The sequence below is a fragment of the Talpa europaea genome (genome assembly GCF_964194135.1).
Source record: "Talpa europaea genome assembly, chromosome: 14".
Classification (NCBI taxonomy): domain Eukaryota; kingdom Metazoa; phylum Chordata; class Mammalia; order Eulipotyphla; family Talpidae; genus Talpa; species Talpa europaea.
The window spans coordinates 49,333,539-49,354,983 of record NC_140082.1 but is presented as its reverse complement, the minus strand read 5'-3'; the positions used below and the strand labels follow the sequence as shown (position 1 = coordinate 49,354,983).

The 21,445-nt window shown below is 40.8% G+C and overlaps 1 protein-coding gene across 1 annotated transcript in view; it reads right to left on the bottom strand.

Annotated features, from left to right (window-relative positions):
* Nucleotides 1–4,848: 4,848 nt before the first annotated feature.
* Nucleotides 4,849–21,445, bottom strand: part of EDARADD (EDAR associated via death domain) — a gene marked incomplete at both ends in the record, with an annotated part of 54,694 nt that continues 38,097 nt past the window's right edge. The window contains 2 exons of the mRNA XM_084254035.1: nucleotides 4,849–5,231; nucleotides 20,751–20,796. Coding sequence (XP_084110161.1) covers nucleotides 4,849–5,231; nucleotides 20,751–20,796 — 429 coding nt within the window. The remainder of the gene's footprint in view (nucleotides 5,232–20,750; nucleotides 20,797–21,445) is intronic.

Sequence of the window (21,445 nt, the reverse complement as noted above, 5' to 3'; positions counted from 1 at the left end):
CAGAGGTAGTGAGTGGTTGACATCAATTTTTAATTTCATAGGACCCATTAGCGTAGCTAAAATAATCTTTATTTCTTAAAAAAAGTATAAATTGACACAGGAAAGTGAAACAAAGGCAGTTTAAAAAGTACAGAACAAAGCCTTTACATGGAGTATCACAAAATTTCAGTAAAGCATCGCCCTCAACAGCTCAAGAAGTGTCCTCTATGGACACTGCCTCTAAGGAGAATGATCACTAGCTGTCACATGAAACAGAAGAGCATGGATCAGCTCAAGATCCTTTTACCCTTTCCCCCCACTTCCAAAAAGTTTGAGAAACTCAGTCATTACATTTCAGGCAGCATGATTTACATCTTTGATCTCTTCATTGTAGAGTTGATGTCTAGGGGTCATCCTCTGATAATATGGCCACGGGAAGGAGGAGAACAGGCTCCTCTGCCAGGAGTCTTTCTCTAGGTGGTTTGTGACATTCACTCTCTGGAAAGCTCCAGTGGGCCCAGCACACAGCTCAGATCATGGTCACCATCCTCTCTAAAAACAACAGAAGTAAGACTTGCTCTCGTCTTTATAACCAAGTGCATAGGATGGAGAAGGTAGAGTCTGAACACTCAAGTAGAAGTCATGGAACCAATAGGGTGAATGTTTCTCGGTTGCTACTTTGGGTGCATATAGTTATGTGTCAGTTACAAGGGTAGAATGCAGTTTGAACATTATTAAGCTCAATTTGTCAAGAAAGGAGTAAACCAACAAATTCTTTCTGCACATGTCAGTGATAAAAAGCAGATATTAGCCTGTAGCTGGAAGAGAGAAGACCATAGTCCCACAGAGGAAATAGATTTGAGAAATGAGTGAATGACTCTAAAATAAGCCACACTAAGAGCAAAAACATGGACCCAAAGGAGAGGAAAATTATAGAAGAGGGAAGGCAGAAGTGAGGAAATGTTAGGAAGATGATGATCCTGGCTCAAAACTAAGTGAAACATCAATACTTTCTTAAAAAAGAAAAGCAGGGGACCTTAGCTATTAATGTTGTGTTTAAGAGAAAATATTTTCATGTGCTATATATTACAAAGGAAGAGGTAAGTCTGGTGTTCCTGGCCAATATCTGCTATAACCAGGGGAGACTAATCCCTTTGCCTTTTTACATGATAGCTGCTGTTTCCCAGATGTTAAAACTGGAACAAATTTCCACACATGGTTAACCCTAAATCTACAGGGGGTTAGAGTGTTTAGAAATAATTCTGAGCGTATGGACTTGTTATTAGAGTTGATGTTTGATAGAGAGCTGAATGATGTGATGCCGGAATGGGCATCTTGAGGGAACTGAAATCTTCACATTATTCTCATTCAAATAGAAACAAACCTCCTCCTGCTTATATCGGGCAAGTGACAAAATAATTGCTCTCTTCTTATCTCTTAGTGGGCTAGTTATTAGGGTTCTAACATGCAGCCAATAATTAATAGATTTGTTCTGGGCTGGTCTTAGGACAGCTGCCAAACCAGAAAGGATGTGTGCATTAATTATATATTCCAGCAGAGGGCAGCACTACATAAAAAGTGCTACTAAGGGAAAAAACGTGCAGCATGTTTTGCCTATTTTCAAGAATTTTTTGTTATTGAATCATTATTATTTAGTGTCACACAAATAGGTGACTTGTTCATAAAAATTATCTTGACTGTTAATGAGAAATCCTGCCAAACATTTTAAGGTCCAACACTTTAAGCTCCTAACAATTTTAGCACTTCCTAAGGTATATGCCAATAGATACAGATGTTAGTATCTGCAAATGATGGTAGTCAAAATAAAACACCATTTTTATCAAATTCCCTATTAAAAGAAAATCTCTTTCACCCTGGCCATACCCCAGGGGCATTTCCACCACTTCCCCCATGCAATTATGGTGTGAATATCAAACGTTTGCAGCCAGTGGTGAAAATAATTAGTAATAAAGACTTTGGAAATAATGACAAATAGAGAGATGAGTGAGGTCCTGTGGTCACAGTGTTCCTGTAATTCCTGAATTTAAAGATACAGGTACACAGTCAGCCCTGCCCAGGTCTGATCCACCTGAATTCTGTGTCTTAACATTTTAAGCTTAATCAAAGCTAAGCTCAGTAGCCATGTCTAAGATGTGCATGATAAATTCAACTTAAAGTCAGCTTTGAGATTTGAATTTTGAGTTTGGAATTTTGGAAATGTGTCCCATAGAAGCAGTGCTAATAGGGACCAGTGCTCTTAAGCCAGCCCATGAACAACTTTTAATTAAGAAAATTTTGAAGGACAGAACAGACCCAGAACCTAGTCACCATGTATAGCCATGTTTCCATGTGAAAATTCTGCCACACTTTCCAGATTTTAAATCTGGGATACTGAGAACTTATACTAAATTTTAAAAAACTTCTACATAGCTTGAGGTCCACTTTGCTGAGAACCTGGGCGATTAGGGAAGTGCACAGGGCAGCAGGGAAAGGGACAGGGTTGGGGCTGGGGGCTGGGAGTCATAGCCATACCCCCCTCCCTCAAGTGATCTTTTTCTAGCTGTTCTTCTACCCTGTCAGTCAGAGGTGGGGGGATCCTCTGTAAATATGGGCACCCTTCCTATCCTCCCTCAATGGAAATGATGGCTGGGGGTGGGGGAGCAGGTTCCACCTGTTATTTTCTTTGGACTCTGTCTGGGGGAAGTTGAGGCCTGGAGATGGGAGGACAAAGGAGTAGGCTGAGGAAAGGGAGAAGAAAGGGGTTTTCCCTTCCATCTCTTCCCTGTCCCTCCTCCCACTGACTCTGTGGTGGTCACAGAACCTTCCTGCAGGTACTGGATTGAGTTAGAATTGGAGTTGTGGGAGGGAGGAAGGGAAGTATTAACTGAAGGAGGAGAGAGAGTTCCCCAGAAGCCTGGGGAAGGAAGGGACTTTCTGGTGGCAACTGGCCAGGCAGAAGTTAGCAGGACATTGGTCAGTGGGGGACCCACTCCTTGTATCCCAAGGGGGTGGCATGGTACCAGGACGACCATGGGACTGCGGGCATCTGCTACCACACAACGCGAAATAACAACAACCTTTCTAGTTCCATTTCCCTAAAATGTTAATAATGAATGCCAAGATGCATGGCTACTTTCCCGCAGTAAATTGGGGGCTAACAAATGAGACCATGTTACGTGGAGCATAATGAGAACATAGTATGTGACATCAAATTCCTCAAAGACTAGAATCCCCATCCGAGTTCTGTACAGTCCTGGGACAGGGCTGACAATAAATAAATAGCAAGCACCTCATTGGATATCAATTAGCAAAAGAATCTGTTTTTAAAAATCTCTACATTTTATTACTGGCTGTTATTTAAAATACATCTTGTGATAAATCTGACAGTTATCTGATAAATTTGACAAGAGAATATGAACTGGGTGTGATTAACATGGAATCAGAAGGGATGAATATGTCTTCATACATGATTTTGCTAATTTAAAGCTTATATTTGATGATGAAGTTGACTTTATATATTAGCAAACTAAAAAAAACCCAACTGCTGTAATTGTTAGTGAGGGTAAAATGGTGGTGATTTAGAAATTAACTTTCTTTTCAGTTAATCCTCATTTTCCTTTTATGCCAATCACGTTATTCATCATTTTTGCTTATTTTAATCAGGAACTTACACAGAATTTCTACACCCAGAGCCAAAATGAATGCTGTGATTTAATTTTCTACAGCCATAGCCAAAATCAAATAGCACTTTTATGAAACTGTTGAACGTAGCCTTTGCCTTCTCTCACCTTTTTCCCAGAAAGCCTAGAAAGTCTGATCTCTTCAATAGCTACTTCTCCATACTTTCCCTCTCCCTAAATTATTAAATAAGAACATCAGATATTCTTTGAGTCTGATTATTTATTAGGTTTAAAATCCTTTAAAAATTGGATTTTAATACAGCTCTTTTTTCCCTGCAGTAAAGATTCCTCCTTGGCTCAACTGCTGTGTAGTGTTAATGGGCCTGGTTAAGCCAGGAGAGCAGGTGCCAGAGGTGGTACATTTCACCTATGAGTCAGGTGATCTTTGTTTCTTTCGTAACTGAGTTTCATATCAGGGATGAAACACTCAGAGTTCTATAAAAGACATAAAAGTCAGTATTTTAATTTTAAAAAGTCTTGGGTAACCAAAGGGCAGTGTAAGTACTCAAATACTTTCCCCATGGTGCTTATTATTACCCTACTAATTCTTAACTCTGTCTTTCCAAGGCCATTTTTGTATTTCTTTCAAAGACACTTGAGCAAATGTCATTTTGATAGTGCACAGGTAATAAGGTATTTGAATAAAAAAGATGGCACGTATGTTCTGAAGGGTGTCACACATAATACCAATATTCCATTAATTCACCTAAGTACTTTATAACAACAACAAATAACAATCAGAACAAGCAGGCAACATCTCTTTGTTGTTTTCTTCTAAGCTTAAGAATGTCATTAATCATGAAGGATCTCATGGATGATGGTTGTTTGGGTCCATCAACAATCTTGGCTCCTATGTCAACCTTCAGCAGTATTTAAGGGAGAGGGTAATTTTATTGACACTATGGCATGAATCCACTCTGATTGTAGGTTTTGGTGTTGGTCTTTATGAGCCCACAAAATATTTTCCCCAATTCCAGAATCAAATATTAAATTAAAACAGATGTGCAAAAGCAAACAAATGAAAATCTACCCCCAAAACTTAGCCTACTCCTCCACAAAACCACCAGTTTTGGGAAAAACCACTAATCCATATTTTTATCCTAAACGCTTAAAAAAGAACAAATTCACATTTCTCCTTAACCCGAGGTTGTTTCAATGTTCAAAGAAGTCAACTGGCAGGAGAAGTGCTCTAGATGTTCCTGGGGTAGTCTCCAAGCGCTCTCTTGGGCCACTCCTCATCCACCCACCTGCGCAGAACTTTCTCCACATCAGCCCTGTGATAGTGCCGGCAGAGCTCCATCAGTTGGCTCACTGTCCTCTGACTGTTTCGGAGCAAGAACTCCAAGGTGGGGCTCTGGGGCCTCTGCTCCAGGAAACACAGTTCATCGTAGGGCATGCCCCATTTGCTTGCAAAATTACGCCAGTTTTTGACTGTTGGATGACATGGATCCAACTTTATCCTGATCACATCCAATAAGTCTTGATCATTGAGCAAGTCACTTATGGTGGGGACGCGGAGTGAGCAGGAGGAGCAGGTGCAGTTTTCCTTACAGGAGTTGTCATTGCTTACATCTGCAGGAACAAACAATACCGTCCACATATCAGCAGGCGGTCTAAGAGAAGCGATCATCTCCTCTATCCTTTATTTTTCCATGGAATTGTGAATGGCATCAGTGTAAGTACAGAACAGTGTGTCGTACAGAGCAATTATTTAGGCTACTCATTTCTTTATGTCCACATAACAGTGTATTATTCCTTACAGCCAAGGATGGTTTGCTTTGCTGGGAGCAACAGTTAGATTTTATAAGGCTGGTTTCTCTTTCTTTTCAAGACTCTCTGTGTCTTACAATGTGCATTTGTGAGATGAGGACCTTGAGGAGCAGAGACATCTGGGGCAGATCACCTGTCCGCTGGGGTCAGACTCTGCTGTCTCAAGAACAAACCAGCCCATACTTGCCCACACTCCAATCCTATTCCTTCTGAGTTATGAGTCAGCTCTGATAGCTTTTTAATGCCAAACACAGCATGTTAGAGTATAAGGGATTGCACAATTCTTTAAAGGTATTTTTTAAAAGTCCAAAACACAAAAACTGGAATATCCACTCCACATACATATTTGAAAATGAGTGATCATTGATAATACCAGCAAATTTATTTTTAAAATTTATGGTCACCTTATCATCCTTTGCCTTTATCTGTGTTTTCTTCACCCATGGGGCTGCCTTTGAAGTGGAGCCAACACCCTGAGGTGTGTGCAGTGGGTTGGAGGAGGAGGCTTTTGAGCTGAGGCTCACCAAAGAGAGCCCCAGCTTGGAGGAAGGGCAACATTCCTTACTCAGTCATCTTTAGCCTTATTGTAGGCTAGGAATAGTGTTAGTAGGAGGATGAAGTTAGTAGGCAAGAGGTGTTGGCAAGTCATTTATAATAAAGCTGTAAGCAGTGTCTACACAACATGGCAATGTGAGCAACTCAAATTCTGCAAGAGCATTGGCTCTCCTGACATCTCTGACCAGTGATTTGAACAGCCAAATGCTATGACTTGGAAATTTCTGGAAGATTATGACGACCTTTATACCATACTAAGCTGTTAATTTCCCAATTTAGGAAAGTAAGAATTTGAAAAAAAGGGAGTCACTTAGGTGATTTTAAGGTTGAGACCCAGCACTTTAAGATATAGCAAGAGGGCCTACCTGGTGGCCTAGGGGTTAAGTCTAAGCGCTATCACGATAATGGCCTGAGTGCGATCCCCGGCCAGGGAGCTACCCCACATATGGTGCAGCAAACCTCTCCTGTCACGCCCACTGCTCCTCTTAGCAGTGTATTTCAGTAAAAATCTGCCTATTCTGCTCTCTGGTGAATCCTTTTACTCCCCACACCTGTGGCCTACACCCTAGTTCTACACACACACACACAGCCATAAAAACAATGTTTATTATATTCTTTGACTTACTAATATTACAATCAGGAATCCAATCTAAAGAGATAATCTAAAATATATGATTTTGTTATTCCAGTCTTATTTATATTATCCATTTTTAAAACAAATTGAATGGCAAAGTTAGGGGACTAGTGAAATAAATGATTGCTACTACTTGATGGAATATTATTTCATTGATTATGAAAACTTGTAGTAGCTGCCTAGAAAATGCTTATGCTGTAATATTAAATGAAAAATTCAAGGTGTAAAGAATGTATGTACTCTGTTATTAGAACTATGTGTTAATATTACTGTGGAAAATGTACAAAAATAATGATAAATGTTGTTAAGATGATAGGATTATGTTTCCATTTTCCAAGTTTTCTCTGTGGTTTTATAGTTCTGTGATAACTAAAACAATACATTTTTTAAAAAGATTTATTCCATCTATGCATACAAGAACTGGGGCACACGCCAGAGGTGCGGGGATTCACCAGTGACAGAGTGGGGAACAGAACAGGCAGACTGACTGAAATACACTGCTGAGGGGAGCAGCAGGCAAGTCAGGAGAGGTCTACTGTGCCATGTGGGTCAGCTCCGTGGCGGGGGATTGAACTCATGCTGCAGAGGCTGCAGATAGTTTCATAGGTTGTGTTTTAACCCCTTGCACCACCAAGGAGGCCCAACAATTGCTACATTGACAAATACACTGTTTAGCTTACCACAGAGAGGACACCAGTGGGGCATGTCTCCTCTCTGCCATGCTTTATGACATCTAGAGTCTACTTCTTCCCACCTTCTCTGCAATTTTCATCAAATACCTCCTTTCTTTCCCCTCATTGTCCAGCCACCCATCTCAACTGATCACTTTCCTTTACCTACTAATATGGGTAGGACTCAACTCCTCTATCATAAAAAATAAGAACCTCAAACCAGTCTCCTCTGGTTTCATAACTTTATGAAGCCACTTTCCCTTATTCTTTTTTTACTTACTGTTAAACTTCCAGAAGCAGAATTCAAAACCCATTGCCTCGCATGCCTCACCATCTTAATCTTCATCTTCTATGGCTTCAAGCAGCACCTGACCCAGTCTAATTCCTGCCATACCTTTCAGAGACTGGATCCAATTTCCTGCACCCCAACCACTCTCCAGAGCCCAGTTCTGACTGGGCAGGAAAATCCGGAACAGAGAAGCAGATTCCCACCTGACTGAGGATCACCTGGCCCTCGTACTGCTGCTAGTACTGAGACACTCCAGCTCCCCCAGAATATCGCTACTAATGGAACCAGGCCCCCAAATATTTTGCCCCATGGACACTGTATATTGAACAGTGTCCTCTTGGGGGTCCCCTTGGACAGCCAAGCCCCATATCCTGAGGCTCATCCCACCCTGTCTTGTTGGTGACCTCTCTTTTGTCTTCCTGACTTGCCCACATTCCAGCCTGTCTAACAGCCTAGTCCTTGGGAATTACTAGAAGGTACTGTAATTCTTTCTTTCTTTCTTTCTTTTTTTTTTTTTTTATAGAGGCATGCTTTATTTATTTATTTATTTGTTTGTTTGGTTGGTTGGTTATACATGCACTGGGTACAGTCAGAAGCGCGGGAGGGTGAGAGAATTCACCAGAGCCAGAGCGGGGAGCAGAACAGGCAGAAGGACCGAAGTACACTGCTGAGGGGCGCAGCGGGCAGCAGGAGAGGTCTGCGCGCCATGTGGGACCCTCCTCCAGTGGCCGGGGAGCAGCTGGGGATCGAACCCGCACTGCATAGGCTGCGGGCAGCTTTGCAACCCAGCGCGCAACCGCTGCACCACCGGGGAGGCCCTCTTTCTTTTTTTTTTTAAAAAAAAGATTTATTTATTTTTATACAAGAACTGGGGTATAGGCCAGATGCGTGGGAGGGTGAGAGAATTCACCAGAGACAAAGTGGGGAACAGAATAGGCAGACTGACGAAATACATTGCTGAGGGGATGCGAGACAGGAGAGGATTCCCGCGCCATCTGGGACCTGCGCCAGCCCGCCAGGATTGAACCGGCACTGCAGAGGCTGCGGACAGCTTCACAGTGCGGGGCTCAACCGCCTGCACCCCCAGGGAGGCCCTGTAATTCTTTCTTATCCCTAAGTTCTCTTCCATTTTTTCTTCCTTTGGTCATTTCCTCCCTTTGCCCCAGCTTATACAAAATTCTATTAAAGTAAAAGTTCCTTTTTCTTGCATCTGCAAGATCCAGCCTTTGGCATATAGTAAATGCTTAGCCAACGCTTATCAGATGAGTGTGTGAATACATGAGTAGACGAATGAATGGTTGGCTCTGCGTACTTGCCTGGACTCCAAAACAGACTACAAGAAAGCTCCTCTCAATGTCCAGACTTCAATTCTAACTCAATGGACCTATAACATCCCCTATACTTAGCATCTCCTAACCCCCCAAAACATCCCCAGTCCTCTAGCTACACTTACAGTGCCTTGGCGTTCTTAAAGACTTTTTCACTGTGCCCCCTCCAGGTGTTACCGCATCCCACCTGCCCTGGAAGCTCTGTGCCACCAGAGATGTCCTCTCCTTGCTACTCTTCCTCTTTTATTTCCCACGACTGTCTTTTTAATTTTTATTTTATTTATTTATTTTTTTTAATACAAGAACTGGGGTACAGGTCAGAGGTGTGGAAGAGTGAGAGAATTCACCAGAGACGGAACAGAGAGCAGAACAGGCAGACGGACCTAAGACAGTGGCCAAGGCAGCGGGCAAGGCAGGAGAGGTCTGCTGCGCCATGTGAGTTTCTCCCTGGCCAGCCAGGAATCGAACCCGCACTGCAGAGGCTGTGGACGGCTTCACAGTGTGGCGCTCAACCCCCTGCGCCACCAGGGAGGCCCTCCCATTACTTTCTTAACAAAACTTATGCTCCAGACAAGTTGGACTACTCCATTCCCTGAAGAGACAATGTGTATCTTTATTTTTTTCTATTTCTATATATAGCTTAAGTAACTTAAAAGAAAAACTAATATAAGTTTAGTGTACACAATGTAGAAATTATGTATATGGTTTATGGATTTTGTATAAATGATTGAACACAGGGTGTTCCCAAATTTTTGTGATTATGACTAATCGATGCAGACCCTTGCATATGGCTTTTTGGCCATGTCTTTAATCATCACACCAGTAATGGGATCATCAGCCTAAAATGTGAGCATCCTAAGGCCATCAATGCAGGTGCCCCAAATTATTTTCCAGACTCAAAGGCTATACCAGTTTACACCCCAACCGGGGTACAGTGATGGTACAGATCTCACTTCACCTTTGTGAGCACCAAGTATTAGTTTTAAAAAGTCTCGTCAGGGGCCTCCCCGGTGGCGCAGAGGTTGAGCGCTGGGTTGTGAAGCTGCCAGCAGCTTCTGCACCGCCGGTTCGATCCCCAGCTGCTCCCCGGCCACCGGAGGAGGGTCCCACATGGCACACAGACCTCTCCTGCCGCCCGCTGCTCCCCTCAGCAGTGTATTTCATCAGTCTGCCTGTTCTGTTCCCCGCTCTGTCTCTGGTGAATCCTCTCACCCTCCCACAATCTGTCCTGTACCCTGGTTCTTGTGTAAAATGAATAAATAAATCTTTAAAAAAAAAAAAAAGTCTCTTCAATTTCATGGTTGGAAAAAGTATACCTTCTATTTCTCCACCACCAAGGCTTTTCTGGTGTTTTCTCTTTGATCACTTTCCTGTCCTCTTTCCCTCTCCCTCTCACTGAATTTCCTTTCCTCAAATGAAATTTACCCAATCACTAAAACCCACTTCAGATTCACCCCTTCCACGAAATCCCCCAGGCTCAGATCCAGAATGCCATCTCTCTCTGAATCCTATCATTTTGTTGGCATCTCCTTTCTATGCCTTGCAGTGAGATAATTCTGTCTGGTTGTACCTTAAATGCCCTGAGAACAGATCCACATCCTTCTGCCGGATGTCCCACGCCTTACTTAGAGTTTAAAATATTGAATTAGATTTCTGTGTAGTAGAGGGAGTTATTCTTCAGCTGTATTAGTAAAGGTGTGTACAGAAGTAAGACTGCAGCTGCATGGCCAAACGAAGTTACTGCTATCCCATGGTTCCTTCCTGCAGCCAGCCGCCCCACAACCCCAGACTCGCCCCACCTTGTCATCTCACATCCCTTCCCTGTCTGCTTGACATGCTCAAGTCAGAAACAGACTTTCTAATGGTGAAGCTGGTGTCTCACTAAAAGAGGGATAAAAGGGAAATTCTGCAATTTTCTTTGACCTTATTTAAATATAGGGTCAAATGAACAATATTTTTGTCAAGTGGAAAAGAAAGCAGGTATAGGTATAATTCAGTTTTTGTAAAACATAATACAGTCATTCATATTCATGTAAAGCATATATCATACATTCACAGGAACAGAGAAAAATCTGGAAATAGTGTATAACAAAAATGGTAACAATGGATAGTTCCCAATTTCTGTAGTTATTATGTTTATTTGAATAGTTTTAAAATATTTTCAAAAGTCACAGAAAAAAAATAAAGTCGGATTTAAACGTGTAAGTACCAGATAAAGTATATTGTTTTCGCCATCTCTAGCATTTCCGTGGTTAAGAGTCAGTGTTGGAATGTTTTCTCCTTTAGTGCCAACAAGAATAAAAACATCAGCAAGTTTTCTGTGAGGTTTGTTTAAGCCTTCTAGTGTATGCAAGCTTTTATTTCCTTGAATAATTCCATTGATCATATATCAGTTTGTTTTAAAATCAACGATGTGCCAAAAGCCCACTGATATTTCCCTTTTGTATTTTGAAAGACATAAATGACAAACCACCTACTGAACTGGAATCTACAGGAACTGCTAACACTGGTGAATGGAAGGTTGCTTTCAAAATCATAAACTATAATTAGCTCTCTGGGGGACTGCAGTGGGAAAACATCTTTTTTTTTTTTTTTATCAAATACATCTGTCCTGCTGAGCTTTAAACAGAGACCACGTGACAGTGTACTTGAAAGGACAGACTGGGTGCTGCCTCAGGGAAGAAGGTGTCATGGGAAGAGAGAGGGACCAAAGAAATTTTCATCAGAAATGGAGAAAAATGGGGTATTAGATAATGTCTTTCAAATTGATGAGAAGCACAGGGTTGTTGTACAGCAGTTTCTCAAAAATTGTTTGCTAAATGAATGAAGGGAGGAGACCTGTGCTTTCTTCTTAGGAGACAAGATATGTTGTTATTATTTCAAGAATTTTAGAACTTAAAAAGAGAATTAATAGAAGTAACAGTAACGATAAAATAAAATATTGTTGGTGTTTGCTGATGAACATTGATGGAAAATAGTATAAAAATAATTATGTATTTTAATAATAAATATATACAATTTAATGCTAATTTAATATATATTTTAAATTAGAATTTAAAATATGGATTGATTGTAGATTTACAAATGAAAGGGTTACTAAAGAAAGAAGTTAGCTTTGTCTCAAAGTTTACTTAGATTCTCTAATAGAGTCCTCACTTATCATTTTGATTCTTGTGTTATTTTCCACGGATGCAAAGCGACAACAGAACTCACTATTAATTTAGAATGATTTCTTATCTTCGAGGCCAAAACTCCAGACAAACTTGCTCTTTGTAAATTTAGTTTGAATACTAAATTTATTTTGAATACTGGCTTAAACTAAGGAAGAATTTATCAAAAGATTCATCGGGGCCAGATTTCTGAGTGGTTTGTCATCATCCAATAATTATTATGCATCAAGTACCTCATGTATAACCAGCTCTGCACCAAGTTCTTTAAAAGCAGAATCCTGAGTGGCCCCAATTCTGAATCTGTATTGTTGGGGCTGGTCAAATCCCAGTGCTCCAATTTCCTAGAACTTGGCTTCTCAAGGCATTTAACATCAAGGATTTCAGATTCCTCATCCATATTGACAGTAAATAGTATAGAATTAGTTTTAAAATACAAAAGGATGGATTGATTATAGATTTGCAATCATCCATAAAGGGGAAATGATAATAATTTCTAAATTGGATAAATTAAATGAGTTAATGGCAGAGAGCATTTTTTTTTTTTTCTTTTTTGTGGGACCCTCGCTGGCGGCCGGGGAACGAACCGGCGCTGCAGAGGCTGCGGGCAGCCTCGCAGCCCAGCGCTCAACCACTGCGCCACCAGGGGAGGCCCGGGCAGAGAGCATTTTTGTCAAGTTTTAGGTAAATTTAAAGATGCTGAGATTTATATTTATTTTTCAAAGAGGTAGGGAAGAAAAGAGTCCCCACATAGTCTGATCTCTGTTGACATCTCCCAGCTTGCCTCCTTTTTCATTGCTCTTCACTACTTGCTCTTGTCCCTATTCTCAGCCCTGCCTCGGCCTTTGCACATGCTAGTTCTTTTCCCTGGAGTCTCCTTCCTTAGCACTCCACATGGGTAGCTCCTTGACATAAAAGACTTGGTACAGCTTCTTAGCTAAAGTACTCTTCTTCTCTCTCCACCTTTGTATATTTTACTCAAGGTTTCTACCATCATATGTAGTTGCCTACTTATTTATTACTGTTTATTGCCTGTCACTCCCAAGACACAAACTTAAAGAGAAATGAAACTTTGGTGCCTGATGTCACAGTTCATTTCCAGCACACAGTTGGTGCTCAATAATATATGTTGATTAGGGCCTCCCTGGTGGCTCAGGAGGTTGAGCACAGCGCTGTGCAGCTGACAGCAGCCTCTGCAGTGCTGGTTTGATCCCCGCCGGCCTCGGAGCAACCCACATGGCAAGCAGACCTCTCCTGTCTTGCCCGCTGCTCCCCTCAGCAGTGTATTTCATCAGTCTGCCTGTTCTGTTCCCCTCTATGTCTCTGGTGAATCCTCTCACCCTCCTGCACATCTGACCTGTACCCCGGTTCTTATATAAATAAAATAAATTTTTAAAAAAATAATGTATGTTGATTAAATCAGATGAATAAAGAATGTGACATAAACAGAAAAATAGTAAAATTAGAAACCTCTGACTAGCCAATGAAGAACTATCTAGAAATTTTCAAATCAAACAAAATTCTTTTAGTGCTAAGAAAGACAAGACAGAAGGAAGATTACTGGTTGCTATGGAGAAGGAGTCTCTGTGTACCACAGAGATTAACAGTGTGAGCTTTAGAGGCACGCCAACTGACTGTGAATACCAGTTAACACTGTGCAGGTGTACAACTTGGACAGGCTACTGAGCCTGCTAAGGCTGTGTGCTCACTCTCGGAACAGGGATAGCTAGATCTAGGTTGTGGAGAGGATTAAATGAAATCATCCATTAAAGCCTCATCCTAGCACACCATAAGCACAAATAAAGAATTAATAGCTGACGGTGAAGGATCATAAGCAACAGCTTTTTTCTTAAAATAGCAGGAGATTTTAACTTTGGCTGCAAGATGGAAGTCTCCCCCTGCCCATTTACAAAATCCTATGTCTGGTCCTATCTAGTGAGGTCTTTATTTAACTGGTCTGGAGTGCAGGCAGGACATGGGAAATTTTTAAATCTCCACTGGGAATCTTAATATGTGGCCAGGATTGAAAACCAGGGCCTTAAATGCATCTACAGAGTAACTCCTTAGTTAGAGGGGCTGGTAAGATTAAATTTTTAGAATCACAGTCACTTTTCTTTAGAGATATCATGTTGTGTGGTGACTGGGAGTTTGTGGACAGATGATGTTTCCCCAGCACACAAAAGTAGATGAATGGATTTTCCTATGGGATGTTTTCTGCCTCTGCCCCTACTCCTCATCTTCATGCTCACATATAATTAAGGAAGAGCTCAGGAATAATCTTGTTCATCGACAAGATATGTCCACATCATTTAAAACCACCATAAGAGTGCTTCCTCTGGTGGTGCAGCAGTTGAGTGCTGGGCTGCAAGGCTGCCCGCAGCCTCTGCAGCGTTGGTTATATCCCTGGCCCACGGCGAGGGTCCCTCATGGCACGCAGATCTCTCCTGCTGCACCCGCTGTTTCCCTCAGCAGTGTACTTCGTCAATCTGCCTGTTCTGCTCCCTGCTCTGGCTCTGGTGAATTCTCTCGCCCTCCCACGCTTCTGACTGTACCTAGTGCTTGTATAAATAAATAAATAAATGAATGAATCTTTAAAAAAATAAATAAATAAAACCACTGTAAGAAATAGCCCATGTCCATAGTGTAGAGCCTAACTTAAGTTCGGCGGGTTATGAAGTCCAGGTCAATTAACAGTTAATTGTGAACTGGAACAAGATTCAGAAATCACAAAGGTCATGATTAGTTGAGCCTAGAAAATGGCTCCAGTCAGGATGTTGGCAGTGGATCACAGATTGACTTAATGTGTCTCCCTGCAGGGGAGGTACTCTTTTATCTTGTACACTCTGGTTTTTCGAGAGCTATTACCTACCACATGGGTGCTTGCCTCCAGTGCGCTCTGCACCACTGTTAGCTCTCAGATCATTTATAATAATGTTCCCGGGGATAACTAGGTCTTGAGTTAGTTCAAACAATTAAATAGTAAACATTTTATATTGGCAACTTTGCAGATAGCAACCTATTGTGGTTCTGAAATAAAATAACTCTATCCCAGGTGTCTATAAATTATCAGATTTGGAGGCTGCCAAATACCAACGAGTGTCAAAGTCAAGTCAAATACTTCTGCAGCTATGTTTATTAAAGGTGTAAAGTCATACATTTTTCTGTGTGTGGTTTCCAATGTGGTTGGAAATAAATGTACTTAAAGTGCCAGATTACGGCTTTGATAAATCAGTGGGGTACACACACACACCACATTATTCATCACAGGTAGTTAGTTAAACATTATGAGCTGGAAAGTGATGAAGTAGTATTTTTTATCTACTCAGAAACTGACCCAAGGGCTTTTTTGGTGGGCGTTTGATCTCTTAATAAATGAAGGGGAAAACAATGTGATTTCATTTTCTCCCTACAACATCCTTTTAAGGAGCTATCAAGCTGGCAGCAGCCATGGGGAGTGTAAATGACACACTGGATGAATCTAGCGGCCAGTGAATCATGCCGGGCCTCAAGTTTTGTCTTCAAACAGAACTGAAGTGTAGATACCACACGAAAGAAAGAAACAGACTCTTACTGTCAGGGACACAGGTTAAAATTCAGCATAGAAATTTACATGAATTTGAATTCTGAAATTAGGTGACACAAATATATTAAAGTGTCATGTGGGTGTAATTTGAAAACAAATGAAAATCCTATCGTACATACGCTTCTTTTTACTTTGAGTAGAAGAACTAAGGTGGAGGCCAAAGGTGTAGGAGGTGAGAGAATTCACCAGAGACAGAGTGGGGAACAGAACAGGCACATCGACTGAAACACTACTGAGGGGAGCGGCGGGTATGACAGGAGAGGTCTGCTGTGCCATGTGGGTTAGCTGCCTGCCCGGGGATCGAACTCAGGCCATTGTGGTGATAGTGCTGAGACTTAATCCCCTCAGCTACCAGGGAGGCCCCCTCTTACATTCATTTCTAAGGAGAAATCAGGTTTCAATAAGGCATGTTCTGAGTCTGAGTCATGTGTGATCAGCAGAAAACCACCCTTGAAAAACCAACAAGTATTGAGAACAAGAGCAAAAAGTGCCTCAGTGCAGGTGAGAATGACCACCAGTAGCAGGAGTATAAGAAGAGGTATATTATTTCACAATTTGGGGGTTTTCTTTTTTTTTTTAACAGCTGAGGCCTTACTCCATTAGTGCCCAAATGTTTTCATTTTGAAAAAAAACTGTATTAAAACACTGTAAAAACTTGAATGTCTCAATGATTTCACAAAAGGCACTTTTCCAGTGGAAGCTGATAAGGACTTGTGTTCTTGTACTTTCCTTGGTCACATTCCTCACTTCTTTCTAATCCTTCTTTTACCTTGGAGCCCATATCTACTGTCTTCCCTATACTGCTCATTGTATCCAGATAGAAACTAGATCACAGATAAGTAAGGTTTTCAAATCACAAGAATTAAATAAAAGCTAGTTTCTCTGTTAGAACCCCAGGGTCTGATGGGAACAGTAACAAGCTTTTGTGAAAGGTATTTCAGAGCTCAGAGGCTGACTTTCAGGGAGTGGGAGGGGCCTTGGGTTTTGTTAGAGCTAAAGACTCTGCCTGAGATAGCTGGGAGGCTGACCTTCACCTTGGGCACCATCACACTCAAGCATTCCCCATATGTGCTATGCAGATGATGCATCTGAGTCATAGTGAATCAGCCTGGTGTAGTGGCTGTGGGTGAGCTGGGGGCAGGCCCTGGGCTTGACCCACTCAGGACCCAGGTAAAGGAGCACCAGTCACGTGACCCAGAGCTGTTTCTGTTGCAACCACCTGCTGAAGAAAATAGTTAGACCTATGCACTAAGTCACCATAAAAACTTTATGTCTGTAAAATGATTAGGAGAAAGGCTGGTACCTGGTAAATGCTAAATTAGTGGCCATAAGTAAAATGGTAAGATAAAATAAATCTTACGTTGTTATTTTCAAAGAGGAAATATATGGTTCTGCTCTTGCCAGTTCATCCTCCAGCAAAGCCATTAGGTCAATGTCTCTCATTTACTTGTTTAGGAAAAACTCCCGAAACTGACCAAAGAAAAACCTCAACATGCTTCTGTGCAAAACCACCAGGCTAGGTGCTAGAGATGTTGCCTTCATCAGCACAATTTCTGTTCTCAATAATACTATCAGCTATCACTGTGAAAGGTTTATTTTTGAAAACCATCCATTTCATTTCAATGCAAGTAAAAAAAAAGACACTAACCAGAACTTGATTAAAGTTAATTAACAATCTAATCTTTGACAAAGGAGCAAAGAATATGCATTGGAGCAAAGAAAGTTTGTTCAATAAATGGTGCTGGGAAAACTGGGTCGCTACATGCAAAAGAATGAAGCTTGACCACCACCTCACACCATACACAAAAATCAACTCAAAATGGATTAAAGAACTAGACATAAGACCTGAAACCATAAAATATATAGAAGGAAATATAGGCGAAACACTACGTGATTTGCACATCAAAGACATCTTTACAGACACATCACCCAAAGCAGTGATAGTGAAGGCAAAGATAAACAGCTGGGACTACATCAAATTAAAGAGCTTTTGCACAGCAAAAGAGACAATAACAAAAACAAAGAGAAACCCCACCAACTGGGAGAACATTTTTGCACCCAACACTAATGATAAAGGACTGATCACAAAAATCTGCAAAGAGCTGATGAGACTCAACAACAACAAAGAAAATAATCCAGTCAAAAAATGGGCAGAAGAGCTTAAAAGAAACTTCTCTGAAGAGGAAATGCAAATGGCCAACAGGCATATGAAAAAATGTTCAACATCACTTGTCATCAGGGAAATGCAAATCAAAACTACCATGAGATACCATCTTACACCAGTGAGAATGGCACATATTAAAAAAACTAGCAACAACAAATGTTGGCGAGGGTGTGGAGAAAAAGGAACTCTTCTGCACTGTTGGTGGGAGTGCAAACTGGTCCAACCACTGTGGAAAGCTGTGTGGAGATTTCTGGACCTACTAAACATAGAGCTTCCATATGATCCAGCAATTCCACTCCTAGGTATTTACCCAAAGGACACAGAAACATCAATTCCAAAGAACACCTGCACCCCTATGTTTATAGCAGCACTGTTTACAATAGCTAAGCTTTGGAAACAACCCAAATGCCCAAAAATAGATGACTGGATCAAGAAGATGTGGTACATATATACCATGGAATATTACTCAGCATTCAAAAAAGATAAACACATGCAATTTGCTGCAACATGGATGGCGCTGGAAGGGATCATGCTCAGCGAAATAAGCCAAAAAGAAAAAGAAAAATACCGGATGGTCTCACTCATAGCAGGAATCTAGAAAACTTAAATAAGGGACCAGGAAAATGAATAACTATAAGAAAGTGAAAATCAAAATCAACAAAAAACTATGAACCAGAGACACTTTTAGGGGGTCGGGGGCGGGAGGGGAGGGATTGGGGTCAGAATGGGGGGCTGCAATTGTATGGGGAATATAACAATAAAATTTATAAAAAAAAAAAAAAGAAGTCAGGACAAAAAAAAAAAAAAAAGAACATATAAAATCTAATAACTAGGCTAATTCAAACGAAACGTTACTAAACTCTGTGTATTAATAGAACTGTTAGCTTAATAATTTCTCTGTTGTATGCTTAGCCTTGTTAGTATTAATCTTTATGATAAAAATATTACATTGTGAAAAGTAAAATTCACCCATGCTAATTAATAGTAATTTAGTGGTAGTGAGTAGCTTAAACAAAAAGTAATCACATAAAATAAAAAGAAAAATTAATAGCCTAACTAGTTAGGAATGCGCCTGGGTCCAGATGTAAATCACTGCCCTGTCAATGATAAGCTAAACCTATAAGCAAGTTGATTTCTTCACTGATGTTCGCCATTCCTATGCTTTTAGAAAACATGTATATATACTGGTCACCAACTCAAAGAAAATTACACTCAGATTTACACTCTCAAAAAAAAAAAAAAAAGTTAATTAACAATGACTCTAACTTATAAGGGTCCTTTAAGGTTTTATAGATAGTCCCAAAAAACTTACTTTATAAATTTTAATTGTAGCTCCATTTCACATTTCACATTAGCTCCATTTCACATTGTGGGGAATATTAGTCATTAAAAAGTGTGAATATAGATTATTTTTTAAGAGGAGAAATATGTTCATGTTACAGAAAATATAAAAATTCAGATGAATACATCTGAATGCACAAAATTCATATTTTCGCTATCCAGGCTAATCAGTTGGCCTTTTACAGATTTCTTGGTAATTTTACTGTGTGTTATTTATACATGCGTATTGCAGATTAAAGTTTGCAGGGAGAGATTTTTCTGATGCTCATGTTAGAAATTTTAAAAATATAAGAAAAATAAAATCACTTCTGTTTGTATGTCAAGATAATGTCCCCTCCACCCAGCCAGGTGGCTCTCATTTGACCTTGTCAGCTGCAGCATTTGTGCAAGAGGAATAATTACTATCCAGTGACCAGGCCCCTGGGTATGGTTCAAGGAAGGCAAGTTCTAATGGGGTATCTGGATGGCACCGTAGCCATTCAGAGCTGTGAAACCTGGTGGAAAGTCTCCCTAGAAATCCCTCTAACCCAATTTCTCCCTTGATTTCTCTAAATACAGCAGGACGATGGTTGAACTGTAAACAGAATGCCAACCTCTATGCTCAAAGTTGTCCTTTTGCCTCATGGCCTCCTTGAAGAGCCTGACAAGAGTGGGTCTTTCATAAATAAAAATCAGTTAGATGAAAAAAAAATCACCTAGAATCTCACCACCCAGAGTTAACTGCTTCTAACATGTTTCTGGGGGTGGGATGGGGTGGAGCTGGTTATGTACTACTTGTTCTGATTTTCAGCATGGTGACTTGGACAGTCTGGAGTTGATGGCAGATTACCCTGAGGGCTGTGAATTCCCTACATGCACCCTTAAAAATGAAAAATGAAAGAAACAAACAAACCCCGGATGACTAGGTCATTCAGTATGTGTTTTAGAAGGTACCGAAAACACTGGAGAGCTTTTACTGTTTTTTACAAAGATTATTTTGGTAGCCAATTTAATGCTCACTCCTCATTTCCTCCATGATTGATTGAAAAGAGATCTAAACACTGCCAAAGTTTCTGTCGTATAATAGGAAAAAAAAAGGGGGGGGGGGAGGGAGATATACGTGAACGTTGCTTTGACTAAATGCACTGAAAGCAGGGAAGGGGTGGCGAGTAGCACAGGGCCCAGTGTCAGGAGGGGCTGCTGGGTTACCTAAGAGCCTGAGCCACAGACAGAGAATGGAAGCAGAGATGGCTGAGTTGCCCCTGACTTGTGGTTTGCCTGCATCCCATTGCTCTCTTCCACCTCGCAAGCTTCTCTGCCAATGCTCAGTTGGAGGGAGGGAGGGTTCTCTCATTTCTGACCATTAGCCAAGCCTACACCTGTCCAATTCAGAACCTGCTGTGTCCCTCATGAGCAACACAGTGTACCCTTAGAGAAAGGCTTTTGTGAAATCTTGTAAGATTTCCTTGAAATTCACATGGCATGTCGTCTCACAGTTTATCTAATTATAACAGATTTTAAAATTTAATGATAAACATTTTCAAGTTATCGTTAATTGAGCCATGCTAGCTATTACTGAAGCCCAGACACCTTTAGAGTCAATCATTTACCTGAAGGGGGATCTCCAGTACTGTCTGGAAAGCCATTTTCTTCTCCCTAAAAACCAAAAAAGCAACCTTCATTAAAATCATACCCATATGTGAATGGAGATATTACCAATATTCCAATTTAGTTAAATTTCCACCCAAACCTGAGGCTGGGGGGAGATGGGTCTTAAGAACAGTATCTTAATGGATAGTGAATTTTGAATCTTTTTCTGGAGCGCAGGAGTTTTTCTCTATTTGCCCCTGTGCTGGAAGCCCTCTGCCCGGAACAGTGCCCCCAGGGCACAGGAAGCACTTGATAATATTTGCTAAATGAATTGCTACCCTGTTTGTTTATTGTTGTTTTTTTAAATGTATCAATGCATGCAACAATAGGTGATTGTTTTCTTTTTATTTCACATTTCTGGATTATTTTTCTTATTTTAGTCCCTCTCTATTTTTTTGCTAGGCTTGTTGCTTATCAATCTTGTTTATAACTCTTTCCCTTACCGATTGTTATTTTTAAGTATACATTAAAAAATTACAAAGAAAAACTGTTAAAAAGCAGGTTCAAACCTCTTGAGAAGTAATGTTTCTGCCTATCTGACCAGGGTTCTATCTTATTAAGTCTCTGCTATAGATATGCTACATGGTAGAATTTACTGATTCTCTTGGATGGGGTGTGTGTGTGTGTGTGTGTCGCTGCCTGGAGAGAGAGAGAG